Raw genomic sequence first — 25,162 nt, forward strand, 5'->3', positions numbered from 1 at the left:
GGAGATGCTACAATTACACTTTTTCCCCTGAGCAGGAAAATGTGGTTCCTTGTTCATGATAACACCCCCAGGGGGAAGAAATGACGATGCAAGCTGCTCTGTAGCTCGAGAGGGGTACGAGGGTTAGATGGGGCAATGTTCGGAAGCTGAAAGAGCAAAGCAAGACACGAAAACTAAAATACAGCCCTGCCGAGATATGAGGTGATGATGACTTTGGGGTGCAAACTTCAAGTTAACATGGAACTACTCTTTTTTTCGTATAGCATCCCAGAGACTCAATTGGCCAATGAAAGCTGAAAAGTTGCATCAAAGGGCAAAACTTCGGCTCGTAGCCGGCAAAATCTCGGTTGGGGTAATAATAACAGCTATTCGGGGAATCTCCGCTCGGGGGTGTGGGGGCCACAGGCAACGCAGTTAGTGGTTTCTTTTTTTCTTTTTTGGTTTACCTTGGGTTTTAGCAGGCGGGAAGCTCCATGAGTTGGAAACCCCAACCTATTGACCGACTCCCACTTCGTCTCAGAAAAACAAAACAACGCGAAAACGGCCTTGCAAGGGTAGCCAGTGTTGGAGCCCTTGGTGCACTTTCGTTGCGTAATATGGGGTATTTTGTGTTCTTAGCGTCTTCTCGGCGGCGCTTCTCATGCTCGCACACCCTGGTAGCTATCCAGATAATTAGGACCGGAAACTGACTCCAGATAAATGTGGAGTGCCAATGTTCTTGACTATCTGTTGCCGGTATAAGAGAGCGGACTGGCTGTTGTGGGAAGTCCTCGGAATGAATTCGTCTTCTTTTCGTCCCTTATATCTTTCATCTCTTCTTTCTCCCTTGTCCCGTCTTTGGGCAGTTGAACCCGTCACGGACTGCCCGGGTACATCAGCACCTTTAATTGGCTCCTCAAAATCCAGCAATATATTTCATCTCCCCCTCTACCTCTCTCCTGTTCCACGCTGCTTCCTTGTTTTCAAACTCTGTCCAGCTCCATGACAGTTCGAAGACGAGGAGTTCCAATGGCGGAAATCGACGTAGAGGAGGTGCTCAAGAAGCTCACAGTCGCCGAGAAGGTTGACTTGCTATCCGGTAAGTAGCAAGCTTGTTATGGCGGAAATTTGGACACCAACCCAGCTCTGTCTAGTAGACAGGTTTGACCCGTGACTGACTTTGAACATAGGTATCGACTTTTGGCACACCAAGCCTCTACACCACCATGGAATCCCTTCCCTGAGGCTATCAGACGGCCCCAACGGCGTCCGTGGAACCCGCTTCTTCAACGGCGTCAGGGCGGCCTGCTTTCCCTGCGGGACGGCGCTGGGAGCCACCTTCAACCAGGAACTCCTGGAAGAGGCCGGCCGCAAGATGGGTGAGGACGCCAAGACAAAGAGCGCCCATGCCATCCTCGGCCCGACCATCAACATGCAGCGTGGCCCGCTCGGCGGCCGTGGGTTCGAGTCGCTGAGCGAGGATCCTGTGCTGGCCGGACTCGGCGCCGCCGCCATCGTGCGCGGCATCCAGAGCACCGGCGTCCAGGCCACCATCAAGCACTTTGTGTGCAACGACCAGGAGCACCGCCGCAACGCCGTCCAGAGCATCCTGACGGAGCGCGCCCTCCGCGAGATCTACGCCCTGCCGTTCCAGATCGCCGTGCGCGACTCCAACCCGGCCTCTTTCATGACGGGCTACAACGGCGTCAACGGCACCTACTGCAGCGAAAACACAAAGCTGCTCGACGACATGCTGCGAAAGGAGTGGGGCTGGGACGGCATGGTCATGAGCGACTGGTACGGCACCTACACCACCACCGAGGCCGCCAACGCCGGCCTCGACCTCGAGATGCCCGGCCCTCCGCGCTTCAGGGGCGACCTCCTCAAGTTCTGCGTCGACACCGACAAGGTGCGCAGGCACGTTCTCGACGAGCGCGCCCGCGCCATGCTCAAGTTCATCAATAAGTGCGCCGCCGCCGGCGTCGAGGAGAACGGCCCCGAGACCACGGACCAGGACACCCCCGAGACGGCGGCCCTGCTGCGCCGCATCGGCACCGACTCGCAGGTGCTGCTCAAGAATGACAAGAATGTCCTGCCGCTCAGCAAGGACAAGAAGACGGTCGTCATCGGCCCCAACGCCAAGGTCGCCACCTACCACGGCGGTGGCTCGGCCTCTCTTCTGGCCTTTTACGCCGTCACGCCGTTCGACGGCATCAAGGCCAAGCTCGGCAAGGAGCCTGAGTTCGCCGTCGGTGCCTACTCGCACAAGATGCTGCCCGTTCTGGGCGGCGCTTGCCAGACCGCCAAGGGCCAGCCCGGCATGACCATGCGTGTCTTTAACGAGCCGCCAACCGATGCCGACCGGGCATGCACCGATGAGTTCACCTTCACAAAGACCGAACACCTGTTTGTCGACTACTACAACCCCAAGCTCAAGTCAAAGACATGGTATGCAGACTACGAGGGCTACCTCGTCGCCGAGGAGGACTGCACCTGGGAGTTTGGTGTCGTCGTCAGCGGCTCCGGCAAGCTTTTCATCAATGGTGATCGTAAGTGAATATTACTTTGCGGGGGGAAAAAAAGATTTTGAAACCAATAATAAAAGGAAAAAAACAAAACAAAACACTGACACAAACACCCCCCAAAAAACAGTCGTCGTTGATAACGCAAGCAAGCAGAAGCGGGGTGACGCCTTCTTCGGCACCGGCACCGTCGAGGAGAAGGGCACCTACAAGCTCACCAAGGGCGAAAAGTACCACATCAAGCTCGAGTACGGCAGCGCGCCGACCTCGACGCTGCCGACCGAGGGCATGGCTCTGGGCGAGGGCGCGCTGCGGATAGGCGGGTGCAAGATCATCGACGCCAAGGAGGAGATCGCCAAGGCGGCGGCGCTGGCCAAGGACGCGGACCAGGTCATCATCTGCGGCGGGCTCAACGCCGACTGGGAGACCGAGGGCCACGACCGCGACGACATGAGGCTGCCGGCACCCATGGACGATCTCATCGCCGCCGTGGCCGCTGCCAACAAGAACACGGTCGTCATCATGCAGTCGGGCACGCCCGTCGAGATGCCCTGGCACGACGACGTCGCCGCCATCGTGCAGTCGTGGTACGGTGGCAACGAGACGGGCAACGCTATCGCCGACGTGCTCTTTGGCGACGTCAACCCCAGCGGCAAGCTGCCCCTGTCCTTCCCCAAGCGCCTGCAGGACAACCCGGCCTTCCTCAACTTCCGCGCCGAGGGCGCCCGCACCCTATACGGCGAGGACGTCTACATCGGCTACCGCTTCTACGAGGCCACCGACCGCGCCGTGCTCTACCCCTTTGGCCACGGCCTGAGCTACACCACGTTTGCCTTTGGCGACTTGAAGGTCGGCAAAGACGACAAGCTCGTGACCGTTGAGGCCGCCGTGTCCAACACGGGCAGCGTCAAGGGTGCCGAGGTCGTTCAGGTCTACGTCGCGCCCAAGCAAAAGTCGAGCGTCAACAGGCCCGTCAAGGAGCTCAAGGGCTTCGCCAAGGTTGAGCTCGACGCCGGCGAGAAGAAGACGGTCAAGGTCGACATTGAGACCAAGTACGCCGCAAGCTTCTGGGACGAGCACCGCAACCAGTGGTGCGTCGAGCAGGGCGAGTACGAGGTCATTGTCAGCGACAGCAGCGCCGTCCTCGATTCCAAGGCCCTGAAGGGCTCATTCAAGATATCCGAGACATTCTGGTGGTCTGGTGTGTAGGTTATAGATATTTGGCGCATATGGCGCCCTTATGAATGAGACATGATGCATGATTTGTTTTGAACCTCGCAGAGAACCTCAAGTGAATACGCTGTTACTCCCAGATGCTGGTGGCAAGTATTAAACCAAAACCTTCCTTGTTATGTAACCCCACGAATCAGGATACGTGACACAATAGCAATGTTTCCAGGCCGCTGGCTCCAGCCTGCCTCAGTTTTCTTCCTCATTGTCACCCTCAAGCCAGATCTCATGACCATTGCCTTCGCGAACCCAAAGACAGGTGGCCAACAAGCCGAGAACCGCAACTCCGCTAAGAACCCACCATACGATGGCCACCACGCCTTTCTCAAGACCAATACCAAAGATAAGTGCGCCTAGAGCCGGCCCCAGGGTGCGTGCGGCCGAGCTTGCCGTCTGACCGATTCCGTGGACTGTGCCAAGGACGCTCGGGTGTGGCGAGCAGTTGTTGATAAGTATAGTTTGTGCTGGGAGCGCAAACGTCCTTCCCAGAACATGCAGCCCTATCACTGTTGTGATAGCCAGCCAAATTGCCGGGCCCGTCTTGGTGTGCGAGTCTGGAGAGTTGTCCGTGCTAGGAATGAGGCTGAGAAAGGGGACGACAAAGTAAACAACCGGAAAGCAGGTGAGGAACGTCCGCAGAGATGTGGTCGTTCCAAGCCTGGCAGAAAGTTTGGGATACACCAACAGCTGTAAGAGGATCCCGATGGTCCCAAGGATCGACATTGCAGGGCCTACTTGCTGCGATGGAAAACCGATACCGCCGGTGAAAATGAATGGCAATCGCCGAGGTAGGCTGCCAGGTGGTGTTGGCAAAGAGGGATCGAAAGCCGGGGTCGAGAGAAAGACGGGCCAGAGAGAGTTGAAGGTTCCCAGATGGAATGCAAGCAGAAAATGTGCCATGACTGTAAAAACCACGTTGCGCGTAAAGATACGACGGAAGGGCAAGCGTTGCGTATATCTTGGGCGTCGTGGGGGTGTCGGCTGTTGGGCTGCTAGGTTAGATTCATCTACCGATGATCGCCGGCTACCGTTCAGTGTCGGGCTAGATGAATCAGGGTCCACGTCGTTGACCTCGGCTTCGTCTGCGCTGGCTGCAATTCTTTCGTAACCAGCTTTATCGCGTCTTGAGAATAAGCCCAACGAGCCAAGGAACTCGGAGATCTTTTTCCCTAGCTCAAGACCCAGGTCTCTTTTATCCAGGCGACTATCCAAAGTCTACAAAAACATCACAAGAATAGATCAGCACAAAGGATTTTGGCAAAGGACCATAGTAGCAGCATACCTCTTCCAAACAAAGCCAGGTAAACGTAATGCCGCAAAATAAGATGCAAGCAGAGAATAAATTAGGCGCTGCGTATGGGAAGTTGACGAATAGGGGAACCTTGCCGAATGTGTTTGGGTAGCTTCCGGCCAGGTCTGAAAGCATGCCGCCAATGCTAGGCCCTATAGTCACGCCTATATTGAAAGTCATGGGAAGCAGGAGAAAAGCCCGTGACTGATATCTGCATAGGAAGCAACTTCAGTTAGTAAAAGGCATGGAAGGGGAGGATGTTCATGACGTGACTCATACTTTTTCTCTCGGACAGTTTCGCCGATCCTGTATTTTGAGGGAGATATTAGCATTTAACTCCAGTTTCTTGATAAAAAGAGAAAATGAGGGAATCTGGTGAATGAGCGCAATGCCCAAACAGGAGATCCAGCCACCTACATGGTTCTCAAAACGCCGACGTTGCCATTCGTGATACCCCCAACTATCCGGCAGATCAGCGCCATGGTAAATGTTGTGGAAAAAGCATATCCAACGCTCGACAAGACTAGACCCAGATGGAGGGGTCCCCGTCAGCTTCTGGAAATCCTATCGTTTTCGTGTGTTACACGGAGCTGGTCAATACATACAGGTCCCGCACAGGCCGCACAGAATGACCCTCTTGCGCCCGAAAACACTCGAATCCGCGATGCGGCCCCAGGCCATGGCCGTGAGAAACTGGGCGCCTGTGAAGCTGCTCTGTAGCAGACCGGCCTTCCAGGCGATTTGGGCGGCTGTCTGCGTCGGGTCGAACCATTTTACCTGGTAGAATAAGTAGGCCTGGACAATTTTTCGCAAGTTAGTGTCTGTGGATTCCCTTCTCCTCGCGCGTCGCAAGCTGGTCTTTCGTCTCGTTTGATACGCACATTGAGGGAGGTCTGCGTCAATGGCTCCGATAGCCTAGCAAGAACTATCACGGCAAGTTGGTGCTTTTTTGGCAAGTCTTTCCACCCAATGGTCCCATTGCCGGCTGATACAGTCGTCTTCTTAGGCGCGACCCGTTCATTCACACCCACAGGATCGGGACCGTTCATTGTAGAAACTGATGTGAGAGGTAATGGGGACCAATCGAGAATAAAGAGGGACTAATTCACGACCTTGGTCCGTTTAAAACGTCGACGAAGGGAGGCTGGGAGAGACCGGTACTCCTGACAGCCAGGTGGGACGCTTGAGGACCCAAGGACTAGAGGCAAGCAAATGAGGCCTCGATAAATAAGAACGAACGAAGAAAAAGAATGCGACTATTTCAATGATGTGCGATAAGCGATTAAAAGTGCCGATGACGGCTGTTCGATGCAGGCTCACTGCATGCAAGCCAGCACCCTTGCAATAGTCCCCGGGTATGGGAGTGGGTGGCTGGTATTCGGCAGCTGGAGCCGGAGATGTCGAGGACGGGCAGACAACTGAGAGGCTGCTTGTCCTGTTATATTTCCCTCTCCTTTTTTCCCCTTGGGGCAAGTTTAAGTAGCAGTCTGTTTCCACAACTTTTCAAAATAGTAGAGGAAATTTTGGGCAAGGTAGGTTGCATGCACTCGGTGTGCGAGCGGCCCTGCTCAAATCGTCATTGACATTCGAAAATTGGAAATTCGTTCAAAGCTGTGTCAGCATTTAGGGAAGGTGCGTCACTCGCTTGCTACAGGGTTTCATCCTGGCTGTCTTGAGACCCAAAGTGTGCCGACTCGTCCGGACTTGTGAAGAATTGTTGCAGCTAAGGTACAGAATTACCGCTGCAGCCAGTGCACTTTATTGTCACTATGCTAGCCCGAATTCATTAGGGCTGCTCTAGTTAGTACTGGCGCAACTTGTGTACTGTATAGAATTTTAACTAAATGTCTCATTCATGCTGACGCCTGTCAATCTCAGGGCACGTGATGGATGAGGTGTCATTCGAGATACGAACTCTGCGGTCAACACCAAGCTCATTCATGTTCATATCTCTTCGCTGGCAAGGCTGGGTAAGGTAGTCCTTCAAGATTGAGCTTGGTTGGTCAATCTCAGGGGTGACCCCTGCCTCTATGGGGCATTCCCCTGAATTTGTTGCAGATCCGAACGCCCGCGTACGAGGGATTGTGTACCTTAACCTTAGCTACTTTGACTAGATACTTGAGTACCTTACCTACCTACCTATCTACCTCACCCGGGACATATAGGTTTCCTGCCTTTGCACCTTGGTAAGCAATGGTCATGGCTTGGAAAGAACCTTGACACGCCATTATCAAAATCGTTTAGTCATTTGGTTTTACCACCTGCAAAAACGCAGCACGCTCAGCAAAGTATGGCATTGGGGAAAAAGTGAGGAAAAGTTTGACTACGATTGACATCATTCCCTGGACAGATAGATAAGATGGCTTGAACTGGTCTAAACCTTGCTATGAGAGGCCGGGACCATTTTTCTCTCATAGCCAATCAAGACCGGACTGTTCACTTTGAAAAGTTAGCGGCGGCCATACCATCCACCAGCTCGCCAGCAGGCAGTTGCACTGATTGGGTTTGTCGCTGTGGAATATACAGTCGAGCTACATTGATGTGTCTCGTGTGTCAGCATCCAATATCGTTTAATAAAGGGACAGAAAAGGGTACTTTGGCGATAACTTACCCCACAAATACTGTGCCCGTCACCGTCGTAGTAATGTATACGACTTTCGTCTCCGTGATGACGGACGCAGTTCCCCGCGTAATCGTCACTGTAGCCCCAGGCTTGTTGCTGTTGCAAGCGGTCAAAGGAGGCGGCGTGCTGTGCGATATTTTGTCAGCTTTAGGCTCGGTTTCATCTGCAGATACACTCGGAAAAGCCGACTGACATTGTTTGAGTGGATATCTTCAAGGTGACCTCCGTGGTTGTCGGCGTTGGCAGAGTTGTGATACTGGTGTAGGTGACTGTTGATGTTGTCTGAGTGACAGTGACCGTGGTAGCGGTAATCGCAGCCATTGCCTGGAGGCCTGGTTTCTCTGCTCAGGTGAGGTGCACGACAGTGTCAGCAACGCCAAAACATGGTCATTTATTTGCTTTAATCTTAAGTTCACTCAAAGAACGCACTGGTTGGCCAGTGGCACTTGGCAGTCGTGACCAGCGTCGTGGTAAGTGCCTTTGTCACTGGGCCGGCTGTCGAGGTCCGGGTAACGATCGACTGTGTTGTAACTGTTCGTGTCGGGGGGTATACGGTGACGGTCTGAGTCTGGCCAATATTGCAATCGCGAGTGGTGGTCTTAGGTGGCAGGACCAGTGTCTCTGTCTTGAAGATCGTGCTCACAACGGCTTTGGTATAAAAAGTTGCACGGTCAGCCGTTTCACTTGTTCTTTGGGCTCCAGTATTGAGTAGTAGACAATAGCAAAAGACAGGTTTGGCTCACTGATTGCGCGAGGAGTACTGGTGATTCCAACAATGACAGTTGGAGTGGCCTTGCACCAGTTCCATCAGTAACGAACAGCCTTTGGAAGCGCTACAAAGGAGTGGAAGCCCAGCATACAGTGACTGTTGTAGTTGCGAGAGGGCCAACTTTGAGATTGATGGTACGCTGGGTGGAAATCTGCCGCCCAGCCAAAACAAGCTTCCATTGCCCTGTCCTCATGGCTGAAAATGGTATGTAGCATAGTGAAGTGACCTTGGCGCCTGAATCGCCAATTTCGATAGCAGAGCATGCATACTGGTTGTTGTCGGGATCGATCAGCACGGGGCTGATGGATTCACGGTAGCATCCTGGGTTGCCTGTCAGTTAAGTCAATCGAATCGATCATACCCAATGATTGAGCCATACCTTGGAATTCAGAGACAAAGCTGAAGTAATCGTTCGACGATGAGTCGATATAATAAGAACCACCATTGCTGTAGTCAACCCCGTAGGATGTGCAGCTCTGGGCAATAGCACCTAGGCAAAGCGATAGGGCTGCCGTAAGGAGTAGCTGGAGTCCCATAATGGCCATGGTGAATATAAGCTCAGGGGGTACATTCCATGTTGCAGCACGACCTGTATACTCTCTGGGAGTACAGAGAGGACGATCTCCCAACCTTATGTACCGCTCTTAGTAGCTGCTATGCTTCGAAAACAAAGCCGCTTACAGCTACCGCTGGCGCAGAAAAAAGACTAATATCGATCCATAGCGACATCTCTTCCGATCATAAATTGATGGACACAGCACGGCGGTCTTGGCCACGACGTGGCTACCATGAGCTTATTTGGAATGTAGTCATCTTAAGATCTTGGACAGACTGTACCTTGGTAGAAACGCAATGCAACAATGTCACATATTGATTCGGATTCAGCCTGAGGTGACAGACGTGGTTACTAGCTTTCAGTGATGGAGCTGTCAGAATTGCGCCAAGTTTCACGATCAGCTGGCTATCTCGTTCCAAATTTTTTCAAAGCTTGCAACAGTAAGCAACCGACTTCAACCGGACTTTGGTATGTAGGGCCACTTTCTTGATATGGCAATGGTGTATGTGCGTTATTGAAATTGGGACAAATGGCCTATTCTGTACCGTTCAAACTCAAGCGTAAATGATTGCGGTATATCCCAAGCTCTGGATTGTCTGCTTGAACCATATGAATGCCAAAACCATCATGACTCCTAGCTACTTTCCCTAGAAAAGCAGGAACAACAAAACATAACATCGCAAGCGGGGGTCTGACTTTGTTGAAAGTTCTCTGAGATAACGAACCATCATCGCCCCCACTGATAAATATAACCGGACCATCAAGATCTCGCAATGGCGAAGCTTGGTCTTTGGATTTACCCCGAGCCGGCTCGAACCCTGCCGGGATTTTTATGATATTTGCCGAGGGTGAAAGCCGTTTGGTCAATTTCAGACACAGGAGGGCACGTAATTTCGGATACGACCAATAGCGACGGGTGGGAATTTAGACCTATCAAGACAAAAACGCCTGTAGTGGAGGGTGTTGGTATATTGGGAATTTCTCTGTTGTAGTTTTCGCCAAGGTCAAGGGATTGGCTACGACTTGTTGCATCAATGGGAATAAAACCAACCGGTTATTCAGTGCAAAATGGTCACCAAATTCAATTCAACAGAGAAGGCACGACCAAAAACCAATATCTCAAACCAGGTTTGTTGGGTGGAAGCAAACTGGTCTGATTTAGGCACCACAGTTCCATTCAACTTGCCAATTTGGCAACTGGTATCCCTGCCTTTTATGCAGCCAAACACCAGCTTCCCAGCCGCTCTTGCAGGCTTTATTAAATAGTTTGTACTTCTCCTCTTTCATTCTCCGCCAGTCGTTAGATTAAATGCACACAGCTACCTTGGGTTCAAATCTAGGTAGACTTTCGTGCCAATGTGCATTCGGATTTCGCCCGGCTCGCCTACGACAGCCCATACTTGGTTCTTGGGCCGTCGTGGTCTATTTATATCAAAACCAGACTTCTAGATCTCCGGCCGGCTAAGCCAATGAACACGAGACGGCAATCGTTTGTTCCAGTCAAACATTAGTCCGAGGCCTGGGCATCGCGCTGCTCCTCGCATAGCTTGCAGCAGTGGCCCTCATTCTCCGGTTGAACGAGAAGAAATCATCTATTCCGCCTCGATAGCATGCATATAGGAGTCTCGCAGCTGAGGGACCTGTCCTATACAAGATATCTTGCACTTTTTTATTTCAGACTTTTGACGGTACTTACGTATGTAAGCCAGCCATGTATAAACCAGTTTATCACAGAACCCCGGGTAAGTCATTGCCAGGAATAAGCTCGATCTTACCTGCAGTCAGGCTATCAAGACTACTGGCACTCGCCAAGATGTGGGAAACAGACAACCATAGTGTAAATAAGAGCTGAACTTCTGACTGCCAATTAGGGTAACACATTAGCGGCATGTATAGCTAGCTGATCCGCGATTCTTAGCATACAATCATCGACACACAGGTGGGTTAGGTAGCATACTTATACAGCTATCACTACATCACGAATTTCCCGTCTGTACTCGTCGGCTGCCAATCCCGCCGTTCCGGGTTGTCCTACCCAAGCGCATCGTGGCAAGTATGCCCGTCAGCCGCATGGTCACGTTTGTATGCTACGAAATATGCCCGCTGGCACAGATATTGAGCTTATGGCCCGTCGCAACTAGATGGGCTTAATATCAGCAAGTAAGATGCAGCTTGGCATCGTGTATACCAGTGATACGCCAGCCAGTCAAACTCCAGCCGCTACCTCACGGCGTTGGACAGAAGAATCCGCAAATCCTCCCCTCCAACAACATACTCCTTCCGACCGGAATCTCCTCCTGCCTGCCAGTAGTAGATATGATCTACTGGCCAAGCAATAAAATTGAGGCCACCTTCCACTTCGATCAATACAGCTGCAAGACACAGGTTGAAGCCGCATCTTGTCTACAAAGGTGTGCGTACCATTGTCCAGCTATCAGCAAACCATGTCGGTGTGCAGAAAGCCCGATATCGCGGGTTGTCGAGGGTGGCGTCAAACCCCTGCTAGCTTGATTTGAGGCTGTGTGTCTGCAGCGTGAAGCGAAATCACAGGAAAATTGCATTGGAAGAATGGAGGTTTTGAAGTTACCACATCTCCAAGCTTTTTTTCATCGATGAGAGGCTAGTGGTCCACTGGCGGGAAGTGATATAAAAGGGACAGTTTGGCACCACTAGAGGCACGATGTTATACGCAGACAGGCTTCTCTCAGGCTCGGTCTACTACGATACCCTCTCAAAGACCCCGCCATTATGAATCTTCGGGACACCATCTCAGGCATTGTCCTGGCTCTTGCCTGGGCTAGGACTGTCCAAGCGGATCCTATACCACTCCTCAAGCCAGAACCCATCGCTCCAGCCGGCGCCATTCTGGCCAGGCAGACCATCACCCCTGGTGGTGCTCCTTGTGGCGAGCATGGTCCAACAAACCGACGTTGCTGGAAGAACAACTGGAACGTCAGCACAGACTATGAGGGCGTCATCCCCACAGGAACTACTCGGACGGTTAGTTTCTCTCTTGGACACCTCACCGAAATCCTTTCATGTTGCTTTGATCATTGTCTTTTAAAAGATCTTGCTATGGATTATTAACTACTCTGTAGTTTGACTTGTACATCACCAATGTATCCTCATATGCCGGGGCTGATGGTGTCGCCAAGCCGGTCATGCTGATCAACGGTGAGATAACATGTTGACAAGGTGTAGCTGTTTTTTCCCTTGACCAATGTGGCTAAGCCGTTCGTATTATAGGAGCCTTCCCCGGTCCAGCCATACAATGCGGTGAGTTGTTCTGCTATGTATAAGCCATTGAAGCTTTCTGGTGATCTGACGGCGACTATCGACAGATTGGGGTGATTGGTTGGAACTCCGTGTTCACAATCAGCTCCGAGACAATGGGTAAGGAGATATGGTCTCTTGGTAACTGCCACCTCTCTTATTTTGCTTTGTTGCTAATAGAGGGAAACAGCACCGGGATTCATTGGCATGGGATGCACCAGCTCAATAGTAACAATCAGGATGGCGCAAACGGAGTCACCGAGTGTCCTATTGCCCCAGGAAGCAGCAGAAGTTATACTTTCAGGGCTGTAAACTATGGTTCCAGCTGGTTTCACAGGTAAGTGGCTCGCCGGACAACTTTCCCCTTTTCAGATTCGTTTCGATGTACGGTCAACTCAAAGATCCAATGCTCACCTTTACACCTCGCTTCTCACAGTCATTTCTCGACGCAATATGGCAATGGTATCGTGGGATCTGTCATTGTCCATGGACCTGCCAGCGCGAATTACGACGTTGATCTTGGTCCATACATAATCACGGACTGGTATCATGAGACAGCAGACAGGTTGCAGCTTAGGGCGGAGACGGGTGGCCCTCCGGTAGCTAACAACATAGTCTTTAACGGCACAAACATCAACCCCAAAGGCAGTGGAGGTCGTTATAACCGCGTCAAGCTGACTAGGGGCAAAAAGTATCGGCTGCGAATCATCAACACGTCGGTAGATGTTGGCTTCACCGTTTCGCTCGTTGGACACAACTTTACGGTCATTGCTACTGACCTCGTTCCTGTCGAGCCAATCGTCAAATCCCAACTATTCCTCGGAGTTGGTCAGCGATACGACGTGATAATCGACGCAAACCAGCCCGTTGCCAATTACTGGTTCAACGCCACACTTGGAGGCGGCGGCCGCTGTGGTACTACCGACAATCCATTCCCTGCATCCATTTTCGAGTACGAGGGTGCGCCCAGCAACGCCAATCCCACAAACCGTGGAACACCCATCACTGCCGACTGCCGCGATTCTACTGGCTTTGCACCTGTGGTGAAGCGTGTAGCCCCGAGAGATCAGTTTGCTGCGCAATTCAAGGAGTTGCCCGTAGATTTGACGCAGGTCCTTACAACCCGCGGTACTGTTTTCCATTGGTTGGTCAACGGATCCGCCATTGACGTGGAGTGGGACAAGCCCATCCTTCAGTACATCGCGGAGAAAAACACATCCTGGCCTCGCGCTGCAAACGTCGTTAGCATGCCCAGACGCAACGTGTGGACGTTTTGGGTCATCAACAACCTCCGGGCCGGGCTTCCGCATCCTATCCACCTACACGGACACGACCTCCTACTCCTGGGGACGGGTGAAAGCGGCACTTTTGACGGGACACGGGATATTGATTTGCTCAACTTCAATAACCCCGTCAGGAGGGATGTAGCGATGCTGCCCGGTGGGTGGATGGTGCTCGCGTTTGAGACCAAGAACCCTGGTGCATGGCTGATGCACTGCCATATCGGCTGGCACGTCAGTCAGGGGCTGAGCGTTCAGTTTCTCGAGCTTCCGGATGAAATACCCAACGTTATGAAGCTTGACCAGGTACAGCCTACTTGTGAAGCATGGAGGCGGTATTGGCCTACCGCTGCTTATCCAAAGCTGGACTCTGGTTTGAGGAGATAAACTGGTCGTGCTTGAAAGGTGTCTGCCGCCAGATAGCATTTGTGGTCCTTGCAAGCGCCCGTTTAAAAACGTCCAAAAGCATGCTTTGTTTCTACTTCCTCTGTTCTATGATTATGTATGCCAAAACTGTTTTTCCACAAGTTTATGACTCAAATCTCTGGTCTATCTATATAACAGATCATAACAGAAAAAAAAACCCCCCAAGAAAACACCAGTATCGGGATTCTCACCGAGAGTTGCTCCTCTCCAATATAAAAGAATTAGCGACATGATCTACAGTTCTCCTTTGGGCATTACACATGTAATCTCTGGCTCATGCTCGTGAAAAACAGCAGACTCGCGGGGTGGAACTAAAGCACACCCGATGATGCCATTCTGTTTTGTACGTGCAAGAAATTTACTGCATGACGGGCAAAATACGAGAGTTGAAAAGCACATGGAATCATAGCATGCAGCCCCTTTTCATCCCGGCCACTTTAACCGGTTGGCTGTCTTTCCCTCAGTGGGGGGCCCATAGTTTCGAGCCCCTTGCCGCGTCTCGCTTTCCCCCGACACCTTGTTTCTTTTTAGCCGCTGCAGATTCCCGCCTCTCGAAAGGGCTGTGCCCGCGTGGCTCGATCCCACCTGCAAGCCCCGGCCCGATTCCATCCCTGGGACACCGTTCCATGGAGATAAAAGTCATCCCGCATGGCTGTGGGGGGGGGGGGGGATGGGTAGCCCTTGAAGACCAAGGAGGCATCCCTGTATAGGATAGCATGATGGATGCTGTGGCTGGCTTAGATATCGGTGGACAGAAATGGAAGAAAAAAAAAAGGGCGGGTTGAGCTTTTTTTTTCGCATTCAGTCTGAAAATTTCGTCCGCGCTGTTGGGGGGCACAAATAAGGTATTTGAGGGCTTTGCTAGCCCCTTAGTTTGCGATTAGAGTCTGGCCAGACCGGTGCTAGTTTTCGGGATAACTCTTAAAGTTTGTGGCGCTGGTGGCTAGCTTGTCATCCATACAGTCAACAATTGGGGCCTTGGCGAGGCCAAAGAGAAAGCAGCTGCTGATACTAGGAAAATGGTCATCAGAACCATTTCAATCAACACATTTGACGGTCAAGACCCCAGATCAGCTTCGCTGCCTGCTGTCCTTTGTAGGCTCCAGTGACGCGGATTAGACAAATATTATCTCCGTAGAGCCCAGGAAGGGATATAATACCACCCGGTTGGAGGAAAGGCTTGAATAAAAGCCTCACTGCTTGATTTTTGACTCCAAGTTATGTATCATGACAGTATTAAACCAGAGTCTCTCTGACCTGGCCGTGGTGAATTTTTGGACTGAATAGCTTTGGAAAAGAAGAGAAAAATGCATCGTAACAAATGCTACATCGCAATACACGAGTTTCCAGGCCGACGTTGAGACTAGGACGCCTCGCCTTCTCTCTGCATGAGAACACTCCGCGCGCCGGGACCACCGCCTTGCGCACCCTGCGAGGCCACGTCGCTGGTGCTGTCGAGGCTGCCACCCGAGGAAACCCCCGCGGCCTCGAGCGCCGCCCGCCTCTCGTCCTCCTTGAGCTGGTTCTCCTCCTCCTCCTGGGCGGCCAGGTGTTGGCTGGCAGCCATGGCGGCGGCGGCGCGCTCCACCTCGGCCAGCCTGGCCGTCTCGGCGGTGTCGATGAGGTCGTCATCGTCGCTCCACATGGGGTCGTCGTCGGGCACGTCGGGCATGGCCATGCGCTTCCAGAACCGGACTTCTTGCCGGAGGGCAATGTTCTCCACGCGCGCCTCGTACCTCGACGGCTCCGCGTCGTAGCTCGTGCGGAACTGCCGCACCGACTCGTTGAGCCGTCCCGCCCGCTCCTGGACGTCCCAGATCTGCTCGCGCAGTCGAGAGTTCTCCTCGCGCGCCTCGGCCAGCTGCTGCCGGTACGACCGGTGCCACGCCGACACGTCCGTCACGGTGCGTGATTTGTGGTCGTGCGCCTGCCGTACCATGTTGGCCATGACGTTTGCGTACTGCTGCAGGAGTTCAGAGTTGGCGTCCCGCTCGTGCAGCGCCTTTTCGAGCGTTTCTGAGAGGATTGAGATGAGGCGGTCAAGGTTTTCCGCTGTTTTTTTTTGTAAGTGAGTAAAGGTTAGTTCACCATCTCCAAGCAGTCTTTCGCTTCTCTTCTCAACTCTCTGCAACCAACGGTGGCCGGTGGTCACTTACTTGTGCTCGGGTCGTCAGCGCCGGCGATTATTTCCTGATTCGACAGGTTCTGATGTCTGGCACGCGCTCTGATCCTGCCGACCAACGATACAACCTCCTCCAGCACCCTCCTGTTCTCCGCCAGCTGACTGCTCAGGTCGTCGACCATGCCGTATATGTGGCTGAGCTCTTGCTGGTGCCCGGCCGGTGTGGGGCCGACCATGCCGACGCCCATGTTGGCGCCGTTCATGCCGTTCATGATTTCGAGCGGAGGCGGCGCCTGATCCGGGTCCACTACGTTTGACGAGCGCGGGCGGCCCTTGTCCGGTAGGACGTAATTGCGGTTCTGGTCGAGATAGGGCGACGGCCACGGGGGTTGCGACAGCGACTCTTTGTGCGGCGGCGGCAGAGGCGGAGCCGAGGGCAGGGCTCGCACGCTAGGGGCGGTGTATGGCACTACCAAGGCCTCCTTTCGCGCCGGTCCCGAGGTGGCGGTGACTTGAATAGCCTTGGGTCGTCGTAGACGCACGGCGCGAGCCGATCGAATGCCTTCCTCCTTGAGGGGCCAGTCGGAGGACGGCGGGGTTTTCCAGGAGCGATCAATCAATGGGGATCCTGTCTGGTCTGCTGGCGGCCAAGAAAATTCGTTCAGGCCGGCGAGATATCTTTCGTACGCCAAAGCCTCAACGCTGAGGATTGGGGAGCTGCGGTCGACGACCACAGGGTGCGATCCAAGAGGTCGGGGACCGATCGGATGAGGTTTCGTCGACAAGGCGATTCGGGGCTTGAGGTCGGGCTCTCGACCGGTGGCGCGGGACAATTGCTCGTTGACCAAAGCACGGAGTGGTGGTGTCAATCGTGCAGGTGGAAACAAGCTTGAATCTGTTGACTCTGATGCTACTAGAGCTAGTTTTAGACTTGGACTCGGGTCTTGATCACGAGGAGCTGCTACTGCTGCTGCTGCTGCTGCTGCTGCTGCTGCTGCTGCCGCGTCTGTTGTCGAGTTTAGCTTAGCTTGGTGCGGCACAGTGTCCACAGTCGGTAGTAGCGCAGGCAAGGCATTTTGTGTACAGGGGAGTGACATCTGGCTGCCGCTTTGGCTTAGCGGAGCCTTGGCGTTGTCAGGGTCCATCGTCGGCCGATCTTGATTCTGAATTGAGGCTGAACGGGGGATCCTGGACGTGACAGTATTATTGAACGTCAGCAAAGTCGATTAAAGATAAATTGGAACATTCAAGTCGAGTTCCGGTTTTGTCCACCAAGAAAATCACCAATCTCACTTTGCCTTCACCCGTGCGTGGTTACTTTGGCATTAGATTGCACAACACATCAGGAGCCAGTCAAGGCCAGGACTCCGTACAGTCAGGTTGATAAGCGCCAAACAAATACTGAGATCAAAGATGTCCCAAACAAGTATATCGTATTATTCTCGTGCTTAATAGAATGTTTTGTCAGTAGTAAAGTGAAGAAATTCTGTCGATGGCAGAAGGGGATATAACCGGTTCTGCCAGGCTAGCATGAGGTTGGTTTTGTTTTTTGATCCGAAAACAAACGAAAGGAAGTCCCAGCTGCAAGAAAAAGTGAACCAAACAAATGACAACAAAGAGCCAACCCAGAAATCCATGACGCCTGTTTGTTGGCTTTGTTTGCCCTCAGCACCCTACCTTCTCTGCGTTGCCCGTAATCCATTTACACGCCGCGGGCCCACATTCGTCCATATCAAGCCAACTTTCATGCCTCGACGCTGATGCCCTCAAGAACAAGGGGGCAAAGAAAATGGCATGTAGTGATTTTTTTTTCATTAATTAGAATACAATACAATTCAAAATAATTATACTTTTAGGCTCCAAGGATATCTCCAAGCAAAGCAAAGCACAAAACCCCGCCTCATTAGCAATAAGCAACCCAGCCCGTGGCTCCAAGCAAAACAACGTACACCAAATATAAGAAAAAAAAAACGTATCAACTCCCGATGCGTTCAATTCAAGAGAGACTGACAAACAAGCTGCCCTGCTACTCCTATTCGTCAGGGTAGGTACCCGTGATCAGGTCGGCCTCGTGAGCCTTGACGAACCCGCACCTCGTCCAGGCCTTGTGGCCAATGTACAGCAATGCAAACAGGATCAAGCTGACGTACGCGACGAAGAACTCGGACACGCTCCACGGCAGAAACGAGGTGAAGCCCTGGGTGAGAATGATGATGACGTTGAAAAAGATGCCGTACCACGTCAGCCACGGCTGCGCGGGGGCCTGGTATGGCAGCTGCTCCGCCGGGATGCCCTGCACGCTAAGTGCCCGGCGGAAGAAGAGGTGCGAGACGTTGATCGAGGTCCACGAGATGAAGCCAGCTACACCCGAAATGTTCATGAGCCAGTTGAACACCGTCGTTCCGCCCTCCGACTCGTTGAGGAAGCCGAGGAGGCCCCAGATGGCCGTGCAGGCGATGGCGTAGTAGGGAACACCCCACGAGGTCGTCTTCATCATCCAGCGGGGTGCGAGACCCTCCTCCGCCAGGCCGACGAGAACACGAGAGCCCGAGTAGACGTTGGCAATGGCTGCACTGAGGACGACCGTGAGGAGGACGGCGTTGATGATGTGCGGAAGCACTCGCACGCCGGCCAGGTCCACAGCAATGACAAAAGGCGAGCCGGAAGCGTTGTTCTCGCCACTGCTGAGAGCCTCGTTGGTGTAAGGAATGACTGCACATCGCGTTAGCATGTTTAGCCTGCTGTCTAATCTTGTTTGTTTGCGATGGCTTTCTCGCCCCTATGTGGGGTAAACATGTGATATGTACTTACGCAGGCCAATGATAAAGACGGTGAGCACGAAGAGAGTAATGATAGACCAGAACACCCACTTGATGGCCTGGGGAACGGTCTTGCGGGGGTTGTGCGTCTCGCCAGCGCCGACACCGACCAACTCAGTGCCCTGGTACGAGAAACCGGCCTGCACCAGCACAGCCCAGAAGCCGGCGAACTTAGCGAGAGCCTCGTTGTTTCCCATCTGGTCCAGCAGGTATGGGGCAAAAGCGCCGGGGTTTTGCCAGTTCTTCACACCGATGACCCCATCCTGGCCTGCACCCGCGTCGATGCAAATGCCAAAGATGATGAAGCCAATAACTGTGATGACCTTGATAGAGGACAGCCACATCTCGATCTCTCCGTACATCTTGATGGGCAGGACATTGAGGGCAGTTATAGCGACCCAAAAGACGCCAACAAAAATGCTCAGAGAGACCTCGGGTAGCCAATACCGGATAATCAAACCCGTTATTGTCATTTCCAGGGCAAAGGCTAGCGAGGTGAGTAGTGTTAGTCAAAACGAGTACTCGACCGCCAAATAAGACAGAGGCAAGAAAAGTGCCCGGAAGGCGTAGCCATGTTTGATACTCACTGATGCACCAAGAGAACCAGTAGATGTAGCCCATAGCAAATCCGAGAGAAGGGTCAACAAAACGGCTGGCGTATACGGTAAAGCCGCCAGTAACAGGCATATAAGTAGCCATCTCTGCCAGACCAACCATGACGCTGTAAACCAGCGTTCCGACCCAGATGAAGGCGAGAAGACAGCCGGCAGGGCCAGCCTTGGCAATGGCACTCCCACTATAGAACCATGTCAGAAACAAGATGTGCTTATGTTATAGAAAAGGAGGTACCCAGGAGGTACCTGTGGCCGGTAAGGCGAAGTGGGTGGGGGAAAAGTCAGGTCAGCCTTACGTTCCGATGAACAACCCGGTACCGATCGTACCGCCTACTCCCAGCATCATCAGATGCCGAGTGGCCAACCTCCTCTTAAGATCGGCCGTCATCTCGACCCGACCGACTTGTTTCTCAAAGTCATTGTCGAGCTGCCCCTTGGGGCTGGCATCCGACTTGCGGGCCGGCTCGACCGAGTCTCCCATCTTTGCTGTCGAGGATGTTCCTTGCTACCTCAGCAAAGGTAAACTCTTTCTAAGAGGCAGAACACGGGCGACCCTATCTAATAGATGATGATGCCCACCCAACCACGAGGTATTGAAGATGACAATGCTTTTCCTTTTGTACAATGAAAAGTGAGAGAGAAAAGGACCGGGCTTTTAGCAGGAAGGCCCGAAGAGCAAGCAAGGGGGAGAGTAAAAAAATTTATTATGGATCAAGCAGTGGATGGGGTGACTCTGAAGCAACAACACTAGCAATCTGGGGAAAGCACTTTGGAGGAAAGACCCTCAAATTATATCCAAAAGATGGAAGCGTCCGCCTAGCAAAGCATGCGAAAAAAAGATAAGAAAAGAGAGAGAGGGAGGGAGAAAAAAAGTTGTAAATAGCGCAGTGGCGTAAATTCAACTTTTTTGACTTGCATGTACGTGCATCTGGAGCCATGGTAGCCTTCCGGCCATTGATGTTTGTTTTTTTCTACAAGACCGCGGCTTCATGTTGCTGCTGGTGGGACCATATTTCGCCATTGAGTCAATTTGAAATTTCTGCAGGCGATGAACACGCAATTCCAGCCTTTTCCCCATCAAATCGTGGGTGGGCAAAGTGGGCAGGCGAGTGGGCATGCCGAGACCGAGAGAGAGGGAGAGAAAAAAAAAATCATTATGGGACTCCATCCGTGGGAAACGGGGAAAGACGACGGAAGCATGGTCGGTATCTTCCGGGACGTGATGGAATTTTTGCTGTCGGTGCTGCCGTGATGTAAGTGAAGCAGGGAAAAAAAACCAGATTCGCCATCCAAGCTGCAAAAGGGATTGATTGTCGTCTGTTACACCGAATTGGGTAATTCGATCAGCCGCCCAAACCCACCTCGCCTTGCCGCCTATGTGTTCATGCAAGAAACACTTGCAGCCAAACTCTGCACTTAAAGTATACATGGGATGAACACTTGCACCCTCGTGTTAGCTTTTAAAATTCTTTAGCAGCGCCATGAGAACGTTACAAATATGTAGTTAAGGCGAGTTGGTGAATACTTTGATCGTTGCGACAGTTGACAGTGATTTAGACAGATGTTGATAGTTTGTCAAACATCTGGAGTAACAATAAAGATCCCCGGAAAAAGCACATTCGGACCACACAACCCTCCTTTTAGACAAGCTACACAATACATATCATATATGTCGGCTAGCGACGCTTTTTTCAGGCTTACCACCGGCTGTGGAACATCTGCGAAAACATCCAACACGCGAGGCCTGGTCGGTCCCCCGTGGCAACCAAGATTACCCAGATCCACCTAAGGGGTGGCAGCGCTGCAGAATACAGGGGTTAGTGGATATAGCGCGGATATGGATCAAGGTTGGGGCGGTCGTCTTATAAGCGTGAACCATCCATGACGGCCCAGTTCGAAACTAGAGCAATTAAGTTCTCATCCACAACATGATCTAGTTCTTGATCGAAAAAGATAAAGGCATCTGGTTACACAATACGATAACGTCGTGTGCAATACACATCATGACAACAGCATACTTTCTCTCCACGAAACCCCATCAACATCCAGAATTGTCTCATTATCTACCTGCTTCATAAACTGGCGCCTTGACTGGATATTGGATCATCACACATGACTGGGTAAAAAGAGCTCAGGTAGTTGAATCCTTCCGCCGTCCCGGCAAACATGTCTGGAGTTCGACTGCTGCTCACGCCTATCTGCTGAGGCAGACCCTGGAAGTGGCCATTCATCGATTCTTCGGGGAGTGGGCCATAGACACTAGCGTTCAAGGAGCTCCGGGGGCTCGTGTACCGGTGTACATCTGCAATTGTGCTCTGGGCCAGTGTGTTGAATGTTGGAGCGGCAGCAGGCAGACCGCCCCTGGTCGTTGGTGGTACTGGGTATGCTGACAAAGAAGATCCCGAAGGACTTTTCATGTTATAGCACCTGGTCAGTGTTTGAGCAGAACAGAAGGGCATACGTGGATGCCAGGTCTAGCGTCAAAGAAAAAAATACTTACGGCGATGTAAAGCCCATCATAGATTCAGAGGCGTCCATACCCGAAGAACCTGACATTGTGCCCATGGTTGCGGCAAGCGCTGAGGGGTTTGTGTCATGAATCACCTCTTGGACCGAGGAATGCTGTGGATTATACGATATGTTAGCATTTCACCGATGGAAGCTGCTTTCGGAGCAAAGACTAGCTCACAAGTTCCACTGCTGGGGTGTGCAAAAGCTTCATGATCTTCAGCGCCCTGAGATTTAGCTGCACTAGGTCGCTGGGAGGTCGCTCAAAGTGTATGGCTCCGGCGGGGAAGCTAGCTTGGTCTTGGCTGTATTGCGCCAGAACTACCGAGGAGTCGTGGGCTGCTGATACGAGGCACGGGTCCGCAATCGCCTCGTAGCCATGATGCAAGGCCTCCTCGAGAATCAGCGGAATCGCAGAGGCGTGCTTCAGGCACAGGGCTTGAAGTCTTTGCATGGTACCCCTGCCGTGGGGCATTGGATTCCCTGGCATTGTGTCAACGCGGCAGAGCTCACTGGCAGTTCGATGGTACAGCACGTGAAGGGATATCAAGCCTCCCAGCTGCATCGTCTTTTTGCGCATACACAAGGCCGTTTCGGTGAACTGCAGGGTCACCGGGAGGTTATCGTGCCAGGTTTGCAGGGCCGCGAGAACCGTCTCAACTCCGTGCTGTGATGTGCCCGTCTCTTGGGCTAGTTCCTGTCGTCGGACGTGCCTGTCCACATGTCAGTCTCTGACACTTCTTTGTATGTGTACGCCATCCACCACGTTCTCGAATCACTAACTTTAATACCTGCTTGCGAAGGTACGTGAGTCGTATAAACTGTGCCGGCAGGTCAGGCACTTCAGCTTGAGCTCCATGTGGTGCAAATGGAAGTAATTTCCATGGCTGCAAGACCTCGGTGATGCTCGGTTTCTGCAGGTAAAAATTCCTCTCGTTGCACGGAAGCTGCAGCTGAACTTCACTGTCGGCTATAAGTGAGCTCCCGTCCCCCTCGCCGAATGAGAAGGCATCTACAGTCCAAGCACTCCAGGCCAGCCGCCGCCGGGACTCTCGCATCGAAGGAGACATTTTTGGAGATTCGCAAGACAAATCGTTTGACATTTCAGAGTTGAGACCCAGGGACTGGCAGATTCGAATAGCAAGACCGCCCAGCACTAGTGCAGAGGCGTAGTTGCCGACTCTGATCTCGTGCTCGTAGAGCAACACTGCCGACTATAGTTACGTACCATTAACCACGAGTTAGCATGTTGAGACTACAGGCTGACTTGATTGTCTTTGCGTGTTCTCACCATTCCTTTCTCGACAGAGACGATGTTTAGGTCAGCTAGCAGCAGCGACTGCGCCTTTTTAGCCCATTGGCTGCCAGTTTTCAGAGCAAAACCTGCCTCTAGCATGGAGTCGCTGGCATGTCTGAGGGCAAAGAATCTACAATGAAATGTTGGTCAGATCTTCTCCTTCCTCAAAGGTATATGTGGCCTCTGGATATCTTACTTGGCCCCAAGAGCACAAATTGCAAGTAAAAGTACATCTTCCGACAGTCCGCGCTGAAGCCTGCCGTCCAACTGCTGCACCAGAGTCGCTCTGTGGACAAACCCGAAGCATCGTAGGCTGTGAACGTTGACAAAGTATTCGTCGAGCAGCGCCATGAGTCGAGCCTTTGGATTGGGCAAGTTGATAGCGAGTAGCCTGTGCGCAGCATGCTAGCGTCAGTGGTAGTTCAATCTCGAATAAAATCTAGAGAAAGCAGTCCCACCATGTCAAGTCCACATTGATACTCTCCTCCTGGCTGGATGATGATGCAAAATCGGAGCCATCATAATCATGCGTATTCGTGACTAGACGAGAAGGACTGATCTGGCCTGATCTGGGCGGGCTATTGCCTCCGGACGGCGAACAGCTGCCGCTCCTTTTGCTGGACCTGATCTTCGATGACAACTCGACCCAGTCAGGCACCTGCTTGCCCTCATAAACGCACTCCATACCACGCTGGCGACAACGTTCGCATACGGGCCGGTCGCCAGAGCAGCGGCTCTTAGAACCTCGACACGCCCCGCAGGATCGATAAGTTCGTGACCTCCTTATACCGGTTTGTGTCCGCGATGTAGGCACCAGGTTGTTGCCGTCATCACTGGCGGATCCTGCTCGTGACGTATCCAGATATGGATTGGAGTTGGGGCATATAAGATCAAGACGTTCACAGTTCTTGCAGCCGCCGGGGTACTCGTCACATTTGACCTTTCGAGAGCGACACGTCTTGCATCCAGTCCGAGATCGTTGCTTTGCTTTTCGCTGTCTTTCCTTATCCGTCTGGAAGTAATCGGTGGTGTCCATGGCTTGAAAGTCGCAACGACACGCCGTGCTTTGTGTTGATATTTTATTTCCCTCTTTAAAGAAGCCACATGGGAAAGTATGGGGTACTGCAAGGGTGAGACGGAGAGGAAGCCTGGCTTTTATGGGTTGCCAGTAGACCAGGTCAAGAATGCATATCGATATAGAAAAATGCACACACCTGCCTTAGGTAGGTGAGTAGGTAGGGAGGTAGGTAGGTAGGTAGGTGGTAGGTAAATAAGGTGAGGTACCTACCTACCTTACTTAGGGGGCATCCAAAAAGATGTAACAATACACTGTGGCGACGCAGAAACCCAGCCCCAGATTGGGTACAGACTGGAGCTCATAGTCAATGCCCCATCAATAAAACATGACCTTCAAGAGTGGTCGGCGGGCCGCAGCGGCGTCACTGGTCATCTGGCAAGGGCTTGTTGATGGAAACATTCCCTGTCCAATCACGCTGTACAGAAGCTTGGCCTTTTTCCATCCCAGGGATGGATCATTACGGTCTGTCTCGATAACTGGCACCTAATCTGATCCGCTGTGTGGTGTGGTGACATGGGTTATGGTTAAACAGAACAAGACTACGATCGAAAAATGGATGAAGTACGGGTTGATTGTGATTGTCATTGACGCGAAAAAAAAAGAGAGAAAATAATAATAATAATATTCGGTGCCTAACTTGCGAATCCGAATACAGCCCCCAGGGGGCTAGCTCTTGGTGAGCAAGGCCGCCAAGATCCGAAGACATAGTCCGAACGCACGAATGACAGTGAAGGACGACCAGGATCTCCGGCTCATCGCTTCTCGCACTCGAAAA

General features: G+C 52.3%; 8 protein-coding genes across 8 annotated transcripts; 3 read left to right on the plus strand and 5 right to left on the minus strand.

Moving 5' to 3' along the window:
- The first annotated feature begins 422 nt into the window (after nt 1-422).
- MGG_08123 (beta-glucosidase) lies at nt 423-3,763 on the plus strand. The gene is made up of 3 exons (XM_003715035.1): nt 423-1,078; nt 1,170-2,528; nt 2,632-3,763. Exons 1-3 carry the CDS (start codon nt 982-984, stop codon nt 3,708-3,710), a joined length of 2,535 nt encoding a protein of 844 aa, XP_003715083.1. The 5' UTR covers nt 423-981; the 3' UTR covers nt 3,711-3,763.
- On the minus strand, nt 3,667-6,829 carry MGG_15057 (uncharacterized protein). Its single transcript, XM_003715036.1, has 6 exons — nt 5,904-6,829; nt 5,628-5,817; nt 5,440-5,545; nt 5,302-5,328; nt 5,014-5,233; nt 3,667-4,946 (listed from the first exon to the last, which is right to left on the minus strand). The coding sequence occupies exons 1-6, from the start codon at nt 6,069-6,071 to the stop codon at nt 3,921-3,923; spliced, it is 1,737 nt and encodes a 578-aa protein (XP_003715084.1). The 5' UTR covers nt 6,072-6,829; the 3' UTR covers nt 3,667-3,920.
- Nucleotides 6,830-8,057: 1,228 nt separating this feature from the next.
- On the minus strand, nt 8,058-8,959 carry MGG_15058 (uncharacterized protein; the record flags this gene model as incomplete). Its single annotated transcript, XM_003715037.1, has 3 exons — nt 8,058-8,270; nt 8,506-8,744; nt 8,794-8,959. The coding sequence occupies 3 exons, from the start codon at nt 8,957-8,959 to the stop codon at nt 8,058-8,060; spliced, it is 618 nt and encodes a 205-aa protein (XP_003715085.1).
- A 1,079-nt stretch (nt 8,960-10,038) lies between these two features.
- MGG_15823 (uncharacterized protein) lies at nt 10,039-11,111 on the plus strand (the record flags this gene model as incomplete). Its single annotated transcript, XM_003715038.1, has 5 exons — nt 10,039-10,098; nt 10,311-10,459; nt 10,649-10,670; nt 10,842-10,860; nt 10,936-11,111. The coding sequence occupies 5 exons, from the start codon at nt 10,039-10,041 to the stop codon at nt 11,109-11,111; spliced, it is 426 nt and encodes a 141-aa protein (XP_003715086.1).
- Nucleotides 11,112-11,718: 607 nt separating this feature from the next.
- Nucleotides 11,719-13,910, plus strand: MGG_08127 (laccase-2; the record flags this gene model as incomplete). Its single annotated transcript, XM_003715039.1, has 6 exons — nt 11,719-11,970; nt 12,069-12,156; nt 12,202-12,246; nt 12,312-12,363; nt 12,434-12,580; nt 12,680-13,910. The coding sequence occupies 6 exons, from the start codon at nt 11,719-11,721 to the stop codon at nt 13,908-13,910; spliced, it is 1,815 nt and encodes a 604-aa protein (XP_003715087.1).
- Nucleotides 13,911-13,966: 56 nt separating this feature from the next.
- MGG_08128 (uncharacterized protein) lies at nt 13,967-17,062 on the minus strand. Its single transcript, XM_003715040.1, has 2 exons — nt 16,106-17,062; nt 13,967-16,001 (listed from the first exon to the last, which is right to left on the minus strand). The coding sequence occupies exons 1-2, from the start codon at nt 16,341-16,343 to the stop codon at nt 15,313-15,315; spliced, it is 927 nt and encodes a 308-aa protein (XP_003715088.1). The 5' UTR covers nt 16,344-17,062; the 3' UTR covers nt 13,967-15,312.
- An 800-nt stretch (nt 17,063-17,862) lies between these two features.
- MGG_08129 (lysine-specific permease) lies at nt 17,863-20,577 on the minus strand. Its single transcript, XM_003715041.1, has 4 exons — nt 19,801-20,577; nt 19,478-19,686; nt 18,883-19,377; nt 17,863-18,783 (listed from the first exon to the last, which is right to left on the minus strand). The coding sequence occupies exons 1-4, from the start codon at nt 19,983-19,985 to the stop codon at nt 18,104-18,106; spliced, it is 1,569 nt and encodes a 522-aa protein (XP_003715089.1). The 5' UTR covers nt 19,986-20,577; the 3' UTR covers nt 17,863-18,103.
- Nucleotides 20,578-21,525: 948 nt separating this feature from the next.
- Nucleotides 21,526-25,079, minus strand: MGG_08130 (uncharacterized protein). Its single transcript, XM_003715042.1, has 7 exons — nt 23,768-25,079; nt 23,506-23,700; nt 23,304-23,439; nt 22,796-23,226; nt 22,194-22,725; nt 22,005-22,126; nt 21,526-21,913 (listed from the first exon to the last, which is right to left on the minus strand). Exons 1-7 carry the CDS (start codon nt 24,343-24,345, stop codon nt 21,577-21,579), a joined length of 2,331 nt encoding a protein of 776 aa, XP_003715090.1. The 5' UTR covers nt 24,346-25,079; the 3' UTR covers nt 21,526-21,576.
- Between the last annotated feature and the right edge of the window lie 83 nt (nt 25,080-25,162).

This window comes from Pyricularia oryzae, chromosome 2 (assembly GCF_000002495.2).
Source record: "Pyricularia oryzae 70-15 chromosome 2, whole genome shotgun sequence".
Taxonomy (NCBI): Eukaryota; Fungi; Ascomycota; class Sordariomycetes; order Magnaporthales; family Pyriculariaceae; genus Pyricularia; species Pyricularia oryzae.